A 16,039-nucleotide genomic window follows, 5' to 3' on the forward strand; every position below is an offset into this window, starting at 1 on the left:
CGTGTGCAGTTCATACTGCACTTGTTTCCCATGCAGTATTTTCAGATGTGAAAAAAAACACTTTTCTCAGTTACTGCTTCTATTTCTGAAAATCTGAAGTGCAACTTCTGACAACTGGAACTGTTTATAATAATGTCAGTTTTTCAAGTAGTATTTTGTTCTGATTTAAAGTCAGCTTTGATAGCATTAACTCAGCAAATGCATTATAGATTACTATTTCTAGGCTCAATATTCTGCGTGTAAGAGATTATTTTACAGCATTAAAAACATGGCAAAGTAGCCTATGGGATTATGAGGAGGGTCAAAATAAAAAAAAAAAGTAGCCCTGATATGTGACTTGCCAGAAGACAAAGCATGTCAGTGAAGTCTTTAAGTCATTAAGCACATGAACATTTCTTTGTATCAAAACAATCATTCTATACTTCCATTTGAGTCTCAGTAGCTGGTTTTTTGGGTTTTTTTGTGTGTTGACAAGAGAGTGACCAGAGGCAGTCCCAAGTTACTTCACTGGTTTTGAATATTTTGGTAAACCTAAAAATAGTCAGTGCCATAATCTGTTCAAGTTTGCCATAAAATGCTGTTCATACCTATGGAAATGAAGTACTATTATAACACAGTGAAATCTGAATAAGCTGTGGTAAACACTCTGGTTTGCCGCATAACCAGTCTCATGTCATGGATCTTACCAGTCATGCACAGTATGTTTCAAGCTCAGTTACTGCCACAGAAGACTAAAGGATTATGGCCAAATCTGAAGAATGATGAGAGGAATTGTTGATGACTTTGGTGCATCCCTGTGAGAAAGTATGCAGAAAAAATTTGGCAAAAATTGTATTATACTGGAAAATAAAACAATGCGGTGCATGTTATATATAGGTTTAAAGTCTCTAGGGACTGAAAAGAAATGGATTTCTTGTATAAGTATTTTATTATTTGAAGCTCTTAAATCCCCCTAGTGGAAAAATACAATCAAAAGTTAGTTCTTCATTAATGAACTTGTCTCTTAGATTGTAGGGTTGTATTTAGAATCATTAGGTTTTTTACCTCCTTACAGAGCCAAGAAATAAGGTATTTATATGGATATTGAAAAGCTATTCAGCAATAAAACTGAATTCATAAAACATTTTTAAACATATATTAGTATCTTTAAAAGCTACTGATATACTTAAAATATGTCTATAGGAGACTTGCATATAAATGCTTATAATTTTTTTCCCTTGGACCTTGCCGGTTTCTTATTTGTGATTGTATTTCACAGTACCTAAGTCTCCTTCAGGTAACTATTGCAGACATTGCAAGAATATTTCCTTCTGAAAATCAGATATATTCACCTTCTTTGTAGGCGATATAGCAGTTGTTTATCTATGCGGGGTAATCCTGGAACAGCTGATGAGAGTGTGGTTTCCTTTGTGCACAGCCCATCTCTACATAATACTCTATTTCTAGTTAAGTTTTGGCATATAATGCTAGGTTTATTATTCAAAATCACAACTCTTTTCCGTTCTAGAAGTTCTGAAACAAATTTCCATGTAGTCTAGAATTAACTTCAAATTAAGTGAAAGAGGTTACTAGGTGTGCTTTTAATAAGAAATCTTTAGTTATATTTAGGTAAATTTAAATATTTATCTAAATAAGAAGTTGTGGCTGTTTGTTTTTGTGGGGTTTTTTTGTTTGACTGTGGATTTGGGGGGTTTGTTTTGTTTTTCAGGACAGCATTCTCAGTGTAATTACCTGTAAAGATTCCCTGTATTCCATGTATGCTTGTAAATGGAAAGATTCAGAATTTTAGTGAGGTCAGAACTTGGGTTACCTGTGCAAACAACTCTTCTTAAGGATACAAATACCCTGTGCCTTAATTATAGCATCAGTCCCTTGTGGTCCTGGTGCTTGATCTTGTCATAAGGGATTGCTCACTCTTCGGGATCCTTATGACCAGTGATAGGTTCCACAAAAATATTTGAGAGACAGTTGAAACAGCACCATCTGGTTTAAGCATACTGCTGCATTATGGTGTTCTGTAAATTTTATGTAAAATATTGGAAAAAAAAAAACACTTTAGTACTCCTAGGGGCTTTTTAGTTTCTCGGGAGCTGTGTATAGATTTGCAGCCTCAGTGGATTCTTCCCAATTTTTCCATCATGAATTTTATGCTTTCCTTCAGATTCTATCACTAATAGTAACTAGGGGAAAACTGTCAGCAATATTCCTCTTGAGTATTGGGATGATTTTCCAGTTATCAGCTTTGTTGTTGTGAATGAGGTTATTGATATCAACCAACTAATGCCACCTAAAGCTATTGTACTTTTTTCATTGTAAATTAGAAGTTACTGTAGACATGTAGCCTGTGAATACCTAGAGATTATGATACAACTACTTATAGGTCTAGTTATATTTCTTATCTTACAGAAAGTTGTGAATTGTATAACAGCAAAGGATAGTGCTCTGTAGCAAAGCTTATTATACTCAGCCCACAGAATTTGTTTGCTTGATTATTTTAAGAAATACATATTTTTATTGTGATTAAAATTAAATTTAGCAGTGAAGCTATATTTAACCAGATGCTCTATAAAACTAGACAATAAATGGCTATAAAGCCAAAGGCCTTATTTAGTGTTCTTTCCATCTCATCAGGTTTCTTAAAGAAATCAAATGATAGCAGTCATCTTTCTCCTTTGTGCTCAGTTTATCAGATCTTTTTATGTTCTTAAGCTTTCATGTCATTTGAACAGTAATGACACAAGAGTTGTTGTTTTCTTCCTCCTGACCTTCTTTTTCAATAGGAATAAGTGTTTCTCAGATTTATCCTTCCTTCTATGAGGTTTGCTTTCTTACTGGCTCCTAAAACTTATTTCTACATAAATGGTATCAGAAAATGGTTCGGTTTATGCTATGAGCTGCCTACTGACAGGCAGCTGTACTTCATACAGGATAGAATTTAAAACATAAATATTACATTGGGCTGCTAGTCATAGTATAGATGATTTCTTTTCTTAATGAAAAGAACTTACGAAATGGAACCTGTTTCACGCAGTCTGTACTTTCAAACTTGTTTCATTACTTATGCAAAATTTCCTTTATAATATCTGCTTTATTTGCTTAATAAAAGTTTATCTTATAGGCAGAATTAACAAGATTTTTAAGAGACATCATGTGAGATATTTAGGCTTCTGAGCTACATACGTGTAGATGTGATAGTGATACACTGAGTCTGTCTTCAACAAAATCTGTAGCAATTTGACATGACACTGGAAACAACATTAAATTTCACTAAGAAATACTAAGCTTAGTTAGTCTCTAATTTTCATATATCTGTATCTTCTACTGTTTTAAGTTGGAAAAGTTACTACATGAGTATACTCCACTTGTGTAGTGCAGTAAATTTTCTCCACTGTTTACTCTCTAGATTCTCTGACTCATGATGCTTGAAACTCTCTTGGCTTTTGTATAATTTTATGAAATGGATGAAGATGTGTATAATTGGTGTATAATCAGTTTAGGCAAAGCCAGCTTAAATCTGTGTTCTGTGATTTGTTGTTTTTTTCCCTTCACCTAGTAATTTACTGACTAAGCTGTCACTGCTAGTTAGGGTTCCCTACTACTCACACACCCAGTTTACTCACAGAGGAAATCCCTTTGTACCCAAGGGACTGGTGTGAGTTTAAGTCCTGCTTACAGACAGAATCTCTACTGAGATTATCTACTCAAAAGGTGGTATTGTAGAGTCCATCAGCTTTCACAGATTCATACCTAGAATAATGTTGTAATCATAAATATTAAGTGTATCTACCTTCTCAATAATATTGAAATCCATTCTTGTATCAGGTAATACTTCCTTCTGCATATTTGGGTAGTAGAGAAGTACTTTGGATTTTCATTGTTTATATTTTCATGCTATAACTGAAATTCCCTTGGACATCACCTAATGGTTTCATGTCTCCATGGAGTAACAGAGATGCTGGATGGCTGAGGGAGTTGAGGTTGTTCATTCTGAAGCAGAGAAGGCTCCAGGGGAACCTAACAGCATCCTTCAAATACCTGAAGGGGGCCTACAAGAAAGATGGGGAGGGACATTGTACAAGGACTTCTAGTGAGACGTCAAGGGATAATGGTTTTAAAGTGGAAGAGGGGAGATTTGGGTTAGAGGTGAAGAGGAAATTCTTTATTGTGAGGGTGGTGAGACACTGGAACGGGTTGCCAAAGGAACTTTTGGAAGCTCCTTCACTGGATGTGGTCAAGGCCACGTTGAGTGGGGCTCTGAGCAACCTGATCTTGTGGGAGAAGTCCCTGCTCATGCAGGGGGGGTTAGAACTGTATGATCTTTAAGGTCTGTCCCAACTCTAACCATTCTTTGATTCTATGAAACAGAAATGCCGACCAATCTTTTACTAGTTGATGTCTTCACCTTATTTGTACACTTTGCTTCACTGTCTACACTTCTCTCACCTTGAGACCACCAGTAGATTTTATTTAGTTAGCTTTTTTTTGCAGTAAGATTGCATGAGGCAGAGCTTAATAATTCCATTGCTGTTTTTATGAATATAAAGATGTTTTTGTATTGATGGAAAGACTTTAACTAGTAAATCCCTATACTTTCCTGTACCTCAACACTGCCATTGCAGCATTAGAAGACTTAGTCAAGGTAATATTTTGTGTTTCATCATTGCCACCTGTCATCTAAAATGCCATTTAGAACTTTGACTTAACAGTCCCATCAAATAGCTTTTTTATATAGATAGATATACTGAATATTAAAATTTCTGGTTAGCAAAGTTAAATAGTTACTTGAAGTCATTCTTGGCATGCTACTCATGGTTGAAAAATACTGTAGTACTACACTCTAAGGATGATTTGTTTTTCCCCCTTAAACATGTCACTACAATGAAGACAGTATTTTTACTACATAGATTTATGTATGAGAAGTTCTCGTGAACAGTACACTTAAAATCGGTACATTTTGAGCATGCTAGGAGCAGCATGATTTTATTCTTTTTCTAATTTCCTTTTGTTGTGTAATGCCATTGAGGAAGGAAGGAGGGATAAAATGATAATTAGATGCTCAACTTACACTCTTACATTTGTTTTCCTTTTTTTTTTTCCATAGGCTATCCACTCTGTGGCTTGGCATCATGAAGGAAAACAATTTATTTGTAGTCACTCAGATGGTACCTTGACCATATGGAATGTAAAATCTCCTACCAAACCATTTCAGACAATCACTCCACACGGTAAGGTGAAAATGGACACCCACTGCTTTTAAAACAGTGAAAACTTACTTTTAATAGAATTTGATATGATAAAGAACATATAATAAAGAAATGTAATGCTTCCAAGACCAAATATTAAAAATGCACTTGTGGTAGAGTAAAATACGTTGTCGTATCTAATTCTGACACTTTCATTTTTTTTGGTAAAGTCTTTATGAAATATGAATCCATATCAGTGCTGTTTTACTAAACTTTAAGCTTGCCTTTCACACAATGGCCTTGATATCAAAATTAGCTACTGCATATTTTGCAGGGCTTGTTTTTTGCCTGGCATTACAATCCCATATGTTATTTAAAATACTTAAGAGCAAGCATCTGTTTCATGTATAAATGTGTGGATTACCATATAAATTCTTGGAAAGGTTTGTAACAGAGTAAGACTAGCATCTGGTAAGATGTTCCCACTTCTGAGAAGTCTTGCATTAATGTTAATCTAGGAAATTAACATTTCATGTTGTTTTGTGAAATATGCTGCTGCTCTTCAAAGAAGTTCTATGTAGTTGCCAGGTTTGCACCGTATGCATGTGTCTAAGCCGTGTCTTTGAAACCTATTTACATCACCATCTTGAAAGTGAAAATGAGGATAATCTGTGAGGCTACAGTTGTAGTACAAGATACTGTAATTAAGAATCCTGGTTTAACTATGTGAGCCTCCTGCAAGTCTGTGTATGCTATGCTGGCTGTGGACTCACGTGGAAAAAGTAGTAGTCAAAAAGTAAAAAATGACTGCTGCTGCCATGCAGAGGGACCTTGAGAGGTTTGAGAGGGAGGCCCATGCCTACTTTAAGTTCAATAAAGCCAAATGCAAGGTCCTGTACATGGGTCAGGGCAATCAAAAGCATATAAATAAAGGTTAGGTAGTGAAGGGGCTGAGAACAGCTCTGAGGAGAAAGGCTTGTGGGGTGCTGGTTGATGAGAAGCTCAACATGAACTGCCAATGTCCAAGAAGCCACCAGATCAAGGGAGGTGATTTTTCCCCTCTGCACTAGTGAGATTTAGGCTAGACATGGGGAAGAAATTCTTTTCTGCAAGGGTGGTGAGACACTGGAAGAGGTTTCCCAGGGAAGTTGTGGCTGCACCCTCCCTGGAAGTGTTCAAGGCCAGGTTGGATGGGGCTTTGAGCAACCTGGTCGAGTGGGAGATGTCCCTGCCCATGGCAGGGGGGTTGGAACTAGATGATCTCTAAGGTCCCCTCCAACCCAAACCATTCTGTCAAAAGAGGCCAAAGCATATTGGCCAGAACGTATTTTTAAAAAAAAATAAATCTTGGCCTGCCAATTAAATTTTCTACAGAACGTAATAGTTGTATCAAAGTTTATCAATGGTCAGATAAATTTCTGCTGATTCCATGGTAAGTTGTATGAATGGAAACTGTAGTTGCAAGTAGTAAAGCAGTACACAGTAGAGAAAAAAGCCTTCATGTTTAAGTTCAAGTCTTACCCCTTAAGGGTAAGACTCAAAATGAACCTCGTTATAGTTCAAGTGACCAATTTTAATTGCAAAATGGTAGACATGAGATATATTTCAAATTCTTCAGTGCCACTTAAAACAGCCTTATTAGGGTTGGATTGTATTTTTGAAAACAAGTACTGCACAGCACTTCAGAATTCTGAACCTAAATATTTTAGGTTGATGGACTGAGAGTTTGAATAAATCTTTTATAATGGTATTGCAAAGCATACTCTATAATTATCAGAGGTTTTGAATATATGGTAGTATGAATGTTTTACATTGCAACTTGCATAGTGAGTTTAATAATTTGTTATCAAAATCTGATTAATGTAAAAAAAAAAAAATTCACTTTAGGAAAGCAGATGAAGGATGGAAAGAAGCCAGAACCCTGCAAACCTATCCTTAAGGTGGAATATAAAACAACTAGAGCTGGGTAAGACTTTTTGTATGTAAAATAACACATGAAAACTAAATGCTTCCTGGGAATGTCCTTGGTTTCCCAGTTGCTGGGATACCTATCCTGATGGCTCTGAGCTGCCATAAAATATCTGAAAGAGTTTTGCTAAAATGGATATTGCTGAATAAGCTACCAAAACAGATGTAAACAAATTACTATATAGTAACCTTTACTTAAGTAAAGATATGGTCAGTGCATTATCTGCATGCTTCTTCTGTAATATTAATATTTTTTCCAAATCATTTGAGAATAATAAAGAAAAAAAAATCTGATGAAGCACATAAGACGGTAAAGGAAAGATCTGAAACACTGAACTTTAACAAATAGTAGCCTGATGTGAATATTCTAAATTCTAAATATGTTTTCCTCCACTGAGAATGTTACTGACAGAAGTTTTTGTGGTAGAGTTCAATAATTTATGCAGTGAATTGTGCCTAATTATGCACACAAAGCAATAATTGTTGTGAGTGGCTCAGATGGAATTGCAGTATCTTGAGTAGCAGATTTTGTTACCAAGACTGCAATTATGATTGAGGGATTTCATGAACTGTGTGCAATTTCTTTTATTTGTGGTTCTAAATGGTTTTGAAAATGTTTGAATAAAAAGTGCAATATAAAGATAAAGTATTCATGGAAATCTGTTCAGCTATTGCAAATGCTGATTATTTTTTTCCTTCACTTTTGGGGGGATTATGTATTTTTAAATTTGCTTTCTAGGCATTCAAATCTATTACTTAATTCTGTTACTTAATTGATGTGATATAGTTTTCTACTACATTTTGGTATGCCCCTATATGTAGTATCAATGGCTTTATGTATTTTATTGTTTGCAAAAAGTGAAGCAGATAGAAATTTAAAACGGTGACTAATCCACAGATGTATGAACATCTATGATCAATTGGAAACCTATATTTTTCTTGCAGCAGTCTACATCTGTCTGCATATTCCTTTCTCAAATGAAATGTCAAAAGCTGAACTAAAGAAAGATACAGAGAACCAAAAGTGGTCTCTGCTTCATCAAGTTAAAATTTCTGCAATCAAAAGCCTTGTGTTATGAAGAATCATTCTAAAGGAAAAGATTAGTTCAAAGCTTGTTCTATGCAATTATAATACTACAATGTGTAAATCAATTTTTTCCCCCACAGTTCAAGGGGGAGCTTATTCTAGTATTAATTCAAGAACACATAGCTCTTTGGGGAGACTACTTTTTCCTATTGTGGGCTTTTTTCTGGTCTGATTTTTCCAGTGTTCCTTCCAAACTGAATAGTTTGATGCATTCTCATTTAATATTTTCTCTCTATTTTCTTCATCTTCACTGGATTTCCAAATATTTAACTTCTGTGATACTCTCCCAAAACTTTCATTAAAAACAAAACAAAACCAAACACAGCACAGTTAGTAATGTGGTGAAGTAGTGCACTGAAAATCTGTTTTTGTTTACTGCTACATATACTTCACTCTTCAATTTTGAGTTTCAATTGCAATCTTAAAAGAATTTTAAGGCAAGGCAAAACTACCTTTCAGTGCTTAAAATGTTAATAGTTTTTCACTTTACAAATGGAAATTGATTAGGTATGACCATGGTACAATTTTAACTTTTATTTAAAGTGATGTCATTTGCTATTCGTGGTTTAATTTCTTTAGCTAAGAAAGAGACTCATTCCTGGACAGGACCAAATTTTCTCTAGCTACTGAAATAATACAAGAAAGAAACAAAGTAAGCTTGCTTCTATAGCAGTCTGATCTAACTGTTTTTCAAAAACAAATCAAAGAACTCCACAAAACAACAACAAAAAAAGGCTGACAACACATTTAAGAGGTACTGTTAAATGTATATTTATTTCCCCCAGCTTCTATTTTTGAAATACAGTGAGTCACAATTCATCTTCACTTTTCCCATGCTGTTTATGGAACTCTTAACATCTTTCTCATCCATCTTTCATTCTCCTCTTATCCAGGGTGGTCTAAGATTTAGTTTTGTTTCAGTATCTCCTCATGTGGAAAGCTCTTCATTGATGTGAGCTTACCTGCTTTATTTGCTGCTCCTAATTCTAGTTTTTTATTATTGTTTTTAGAAAGAAATGTCCAGAACCACACAGAAGATAATTAATGGCAACAAGTAGTAGGGACTGCAGGCAGTTTTCTTTCTTCTGCTGTATCTTGTTAATCCCTTACCATTTATTTCTTCTGTTCTCCATTTTGTGGAGCTGGAGTTGGTGAAACAGGAGGATGTGAGGCTTTTTCTGGTTTTTACAGACTACCTATTTATCTTCAAATTTGTGATTTTTCTGCTGTTGGGTTTTTTTGTTTGGTTGGTTTGTTGGTTGGTTGGGTTTTTTGCTTTTTTTTGCTTGTTTTCTCTTTTCAGTCTACTACAGATAGTGCCTCTGAAGTCTCCAAAGTGCAAATTGCTTACCCTGTGTCTGCAGCTTTATTTCTGGGATTATATATGTAGAAAGGTTACTATTGACAGTCCTTCTTTACCTGTTCCTGGGGGTCAAAAATACAAGTGATTTTTTCATATTCCTTGAAATTGGCATAATTTTCCAGTCCTAGAGCATAATATCATTGATCTCCAGCCATTAAAGTCCATCTAAAATAATCCATCTATTTTTGAAGTGATGAGTTTCAAAGTTTTTGATCTTGCTTAATTGGTTTCTGTGTTGCCTTTTATGCAGACTTCTGTAATTATAGGAAATCTAGAGAAGCTCTTGAGTTTTCTAATGCCATTTCCCACATCTCTACCTTTAGCTCCTTACAGCATTTATTCTAGTCAGTCCTAGTCAATGGTAAAATCATCCAAGCTTATTCTTTACTATTTGAGCACTAAGTAAATAGAAATCATAGCTCAAAAAGTCTCCCTGAAAAAGGTAATCCATAAGAGGATTGTCTTGGTATCTAATGCAACTTTCACTGATTAACTGTAAAGCCAGTACCTCACAGCAAGCTAGATGTTTATAACTGGGACCCAGAGGTTACAATAATAATATTTCCAGATAAGTTAAAAGTTCTTGATCCGTTAATTTAGTTAGAATAGTACTGTTTTGTTGTGTGAGTTTGCCAGTGAAAAACCACACTTTCCAAAATGAAATAGTAATTCATCTTCACTGCTACTTGAAGATTTCATCTTCACTGCTACTTGAAAATTTCCAGTCTTAAGATTAACTCTTGATTCCTTTTCCACGTTTACTAGGGGTCTATTTCTTGACAAATTTGCTTACAGTTTGATGTATGAAACTTAGAAACTGAAATTTGTCACTTGGGTATTGTCAGTTGATCTCGTTGAAGCCACAAGTCTAATAATTACTGCAAATTGTCCTGGCAGCATTATTCTTAAAAAAAAAAAAAAAAAAAAAAGCTAATGATTTTGTGCAGGCAAAAAGTACTACAATAAATCATTCCAGCTCAGTGAGATACTGCAAGAACATCACACAGTTATTTTTTAACTCATTGACATTCTGAAAAATAGCAGGTTAAATTGAAATTTGTCCTTTTCCTGAAATTGCTTCAGGTACCTGACCATAAAAGATTGTGTCAAGTTCCAATAAGAAGAATCGAGATTAAATGACAACTTGGATTGAACTTAAGCCTTCTCTACAAATATACTTTCGGCTGCTGCTGGAGGCAGGGTATTGAACTCAGTAGACCTGTGGTGTAGTTTATGGTTGACTCTTCCCAACTGTTCTGTTCTAGGGCTTTTTGAAGGATCAGGCAGATTGTGAAATAATTTGAGAAACTGAAAGTTTACCTTAGTCTACGTTGCCTTCAGTGCTACAAATACAGAACACAAACTTAACTCATGAAGGGCAGCATATACATAAACTAAATCCTTCATATGGTTTTCCAGAAAGAAAAATGTACCTCATCTGTCACATTTGTTTCACATGTTAATTAGTGAAATCCATCTAGACAGTATGGGAAAGATGATGTTACATACAGGACATGACAAAAAATAGATCTCTCAGCCTCTTTTTCACAATATATCATGGTGGCTTTTCTCTACAATTTTTCTCCAGATGCTGACATACTAACTGCTTGCAGGGTAGGCACTAACAAAGGGTAGGATTCCTACCTAAAGTAAGCACAAAAATAGGTCAAATAAATTTCAAAGTTTAAGTGCCTATTTTCCCTTCAGAAATAGAACCTGGCATTTGAGAAAATTGCCATTAATGGGTGAAATTTCTTGAGCTTTGCACTTGTAAACAGTCAGTCTGCACTGTAAACATATTGTGCCCTATTTTAAATATCAACAGTATTAAAATGAGTGACTTGCCTTAATTGGGAAAGAAGGAAATACTTAGTAAAACCTACTATGTTTACTTCATCTTGTTTTTCACTAAATGAAACAGTAAACTGTTATGTGCATACTGGAGAAAATATGGATGTAATATATGTTTCTTTAAAGACTTAAAAAAATTTTTTTTAAGAGAAGCCTCTAATATCTTTTCTCAGGACAGAAGAAATATTTTTGCTTTTCTATATTCAGCCATTTAATTATGCAGTAGGAGTAGTCTCTGACATAGTAGTTCCTTGAATCTGGTGGTTGGGGGGGGAAATGGATAAAACATCTAGTGTAAATGTGTGATGAGAAAATTGGGCATTTATTTATGTCCTTACTTCCTAGAAGATGTTAGGTCTTTGAAGCTTGTCAAGCAGCTGCTTGCTTCACCAAAGCAGTCATATTATTGTGACTCCAAAATTATTTTGCACTTGTTGCAAAATCGTTCATCCTTCAAAATTAAGGGTAATTCTCTACAGAAAATAAATGGGGTAATTTTTCCTGATCTTGCAGGAATATTTATATTTTAGATAAATGGGGGCTCTTGGCAAATCTGAATTCGCAGTTCAGTAGAAAAGAAACAATTCTAAAGTTTAACAAAATTAAAAACATCTCATCTTGGAAAACAGTTGCAAAGACTTGTTAAATAAGCAATGTAGACCAAAAAGTTTGGAAGAGATGACGGACTTGAGTTATAGTCTTCTAATTCTTGGTCTTTACATTTTGAAACATATACCCAAGCTAGACATTGCATGGAGACCTGGTTTGCACTATTGTTTCAGTATGTCTTCTTAATGGTATCTCATTGGACTTTCTAATAAGGTTACAAAACCTACCAAAAATCTCTTTATTTTTTATCTTTGTTTGATCCTCACTGCCTCTGCTTTATTCCAGGGAGCCTTTCATTATTCTCTCAGGAGGTTTGTCATACGACACTGTAGGAAGAAGACCCTGCTTAACAGTTATGCATGGGAAAAGCACTGCTGTACTAGAAATGGATTATTCAATTGTTGATTTTCTAACCCTCTGTGAAACACCATATCCTAATGGTAGGCTCTGTAAAGATTTTTCTCAATACTTGAACTTCTCTCTGGAGTTTTATCTCGTCAGAATATTCTTTATTATTGCCTCTGTTTTATCTGATCTGGGGATCAGACTGAATTAAGCAACATCTGTTATCCCTATTGTCAGTAGTATGTTTCACTTCCCAAAGCATTGCAGTAGAATAGCTTAATTTGAAACCTATTTTTCTTCTAAATGAATGATCATTACTGGTCATATGTTTCTTTTTCCTTTTTAATTCCAAAAGCATCTGCAGACAAAATGTAGCATTACAATTGTAAGCTGTAGTTACTTCAGCAGATGTATTCATTAATGTTTATTTGAGCTCATAAGACCTTTTCAGTCAATGCTAAATCTTGATGAAAATTTCTGTACCATTTTTAAATTTTATTGACTTTAGTAATGCCAATACTCACAAAGCATTCATGACAAACTATTTTATTATAGTTTAGGTAGTTGTCCCAGATTAATATTGTTATATTGCTAACTCTGGTATTTCTAGCTGTCAACTTCCATTAGAGAACATAAAACTGCTTATTTCAGAATCTGAGGTTTGTCTTAAGAGGAGAAGATGAACTTTGGATACTCTTTCAAGTTTTCTTCTCCTAGTGTCAAGTCGGCTGTCTTTCAGTCCATTTGTAAGCAATTAGAATTTAAACCTCACTATGAGAAAAAACAGTTTTGGGATGAGAGGCTATGTTATTGTTCAGTAATTGGTTCTTTCTCAAAAACATTGCTTATAGAAGTTCCTTGGTATGTTCCTTTTCCTGTTATTTGAGCCATTTAAATGATGCTAGCAATTCTGAAGAGAGCAGAGATTATTGAACTAAATGGAGAGAGTGACTTTCCCAAACTTAGCTTTTAGTATTCAGAATGGTGAGCATATGAATTCTTCAGAAACTAAAGTCAGCTAAGTGGCTTTGCTACTCTTGACTGATAAGAGTGCTGCGCGTGCAAGAACTACACTTACCAATAAGTAACTTTTCTTTCTTGTTTTCAGACTTTCAGGAGCCATATGCTGTAGTTGTTCTCTTAGAAAAGGACTTAGTACTGATTGACCTTGCACAAAATGGGTAAGAATCTTGTGTAATTCTTTCAATGGCTGCAGCGATCAGCATGTTGTTCTGCTTTGTTTTTTTAAGCTTCCATAACACCCCCCTGTCCAGAACATAAAACTTGGAATGTTAAGTAGTTTCTCTAGCAGAACTGGGATCACCTAGATCAACTTTTCCCAAGTTAAAATATAGTAGATGAGTAGAATATTATGTAACATTTTCCATACTTTATTGACTGACAAAAATTAGTCATAGATCACTGCTTCTTTTTAATTATCAGATTATTTTGAAGTTGGTTACTTAATGATATGAGGGGAGATTGGAATTTTAGGGAGGGAAGCAGGTGGAACAACTGTTCATATAAGGCAAGTAATTTTGGCTGACACTGTGTTCTTTTCATCACATTTGCCAAATGAATTGCTATCTGTATTGCTTAAAGTGACTCAATACTGGTGCAAGAAGTATCATTTAAATAAAATTAGAATTGTAACATCTAGAGGAATAGGTTGCTTAAAAGTAGTATGATATTACAGGTTTTGCAACTAATACCTTGCCTAACACATTCTGATCCACTAGTTAATTTGGCCATGTCACAGTCGATGTACTCTCTAAGGTGTCAATTATAAATTCTACTTCCTAACTTTTGTCTTTTTGACCAGTGGTTTTGAAATTAGTATTGGAAGTAACAGCTAATTATTAAGAGTTTACTAGCAGAGGAACCATAAAAATTAGATCTTTGTAGTGTTCCTGATTAAAAGTCACCAGTATTGGTTAATGAAGAAGAGAAATCCTTGTGAAGAGCATCCTTATAGAGCTAAACAAATATATGTAAATATATATCCTCAAAGTCACCAGGAATGCCTTAGAAGTTTCTATTTAATTTGAAAGGCCAAGTTTTGTCCTAATATCTCTGCAGCTACTGAGCAATTTAATTCAGATTTTACCAATGTTACATGGCCCTATGCTGTATCCAGACTTGTTTCTGATATGCAGTTGGCATGAAGCTTCCAACATTCATATGTTGAAAGACTAATTAATAAAGTAGTGGTCTTTGACTTGCAAGGTATTAATTGTTTCACGCCTGAAAAATGCAAGAGAATAATTTTTTTTTTTGCTACAGAAGTTTTCCTTTAGCCCTGCTTTGTAACATGGATTGATTATATTTCATTAAAATTATGCCCTTTTTTTAAATTAAATCATCGGAAGATTGTTTCAGCTTTCCAGATAGCTGTGTAAAAATTATTGGTAGGGAGGATGTTTTCATCTCCTATTGCTAAATTTCCTTTAGATGGGTTAAGAAGGCGTGTCCCTTTTGCCCCTCTAAGGGTGTGTGTTTCTCTGGAGATGACATCTGTTTTTTATTATTAATGTTATTGGCCTATTCCCTCATTAAGCTCTGCCACGTTTCTGATGAGGTGGTGATGGGGAGTGTGTGTGTGTGTGTGTGAGTGTGTGTTAGCAATATGCAATTACCCATTCACTAGAAGCAATCTGTATCTTTAAGAAATGTGGGTTTGGAGTTGCAAGAAGATAAATTGCTGGTCAACTTTCTGTCCAAGAACAGTATGCTAATACAAAATAAGCTGAGCTTGCCTTATCTTTCTCCCTGCAAGAACAGACTGAAGAGCTAGAAATCAATTCATAGATCCATATTCCTGCAATTAGGGATTTGAGACTTCAGCTTTTCCACATAAAATAATTAAAATAATTAGCTTTTAAAAATACAAAACTATATGAAATAGCTGTGTTCTAGAACTATTCTATAAACAATATGAACTTCAAGTTCTGTTGAGTACTACGGTATATTGATAGTGTGCTTGGATTAGCAGTGAAGGTGCATAGTTTTTTTTTAATATCTGAGTATTTTCTTCAGTGTAATTATTTATAATAATGTATTATTTAAAATAATAAAATACTATTTTTCTCTAAACAAAAAGAATGAAAACTTATTCTTCAGTGTTTACTTGTATTCTGCATTTTTAAAAAATAATGAATATTCCTAGGTTAACAATCTTCTCCTTTCATTCATTAAAGGTACCCTATATTTGAGAATCCCTATCCTTTGACTATACACGAATCTCCAGTTACCTGTTGTGAATATTTTGCTGATTGTCCTGTGGACCTCATACCTGCACTCTATTCAGTTGGCGCTCGACAAAAACGTCAAGGCTACAGTAAGAAGGTACGATACCTACTACCCCTATACATATTTGAAAATACTGAAAATCAACAGCTCCAAATAATGTAGAAGTAGTCACACTAAGACCAAAACTCCATCTGAATTATCATCTTGTCTTTGACAAGATAATAGCAGGTGGCTGGGGAGGGTATCCCATATATCAAGCCTACAGTCATGCTTTTCACGTCTGCTCCCTGAGGTTGCCACATCACTGTAAGGCACTTCTGAAGCAAGGGTGGTGTGTATAGCCCTTGTTGAATTTTCTCTCTGCAATGGATGTGCCTATTTAGT

General features: G+C 34.8%; 1 protein-coding gene across 6 annotated transcripts in view; it reads left to right on the plus strand.

Moving 5' to 3' along the window:
* Window positions 1–16,039, plus strand: part of STXBP5 (syntaxin binding protein 5) — a 102,225-nt gene that overhangs the window by 45,687 nt on the left and 40,499 nt on the right. For all 6 annotated transcript variants that reach the window (XM_071740519.1, XM_071740520.1, XM_071740521.1 and 3 more), the window contains exons 8-12: window positions 5,102–5,225; window positions 7,071–7,149; window positions 12,347–12,501; window positions 13,515–13,587; window positions 15,604–15,751. In XM_071740519.1, coding sequence (XP_071596620.1) covers window positions 5,102–5,225; window positions 7,071–7,149; window positions 12,347–12,501; window positions 13,515–13,587; window positions 15,604–15,751 — 579 coding nt within the window. The remainder of the gene's footprint in view (window positions 1–5,101; window positions 5,226–7,070; window positions 7,150–12,346; window positions 12,502–13,514; window positions 13,588–15,603; window positions 15,752–16,039) is intronic.

This window comes from Heliangelus exortis, chromosome 3, assembly GCF_036169615.1.
Source record: "Heliangelus exortis chromosome 3, bHelExo1.hap1, whole genome shotgun sequence".
Taxonomy (NCBI): Eukaryota; Metazoa; Chordata; class Aves; order Apodiformes; family Trochilidae; genus Heliangelus; species Heliangelus exortis.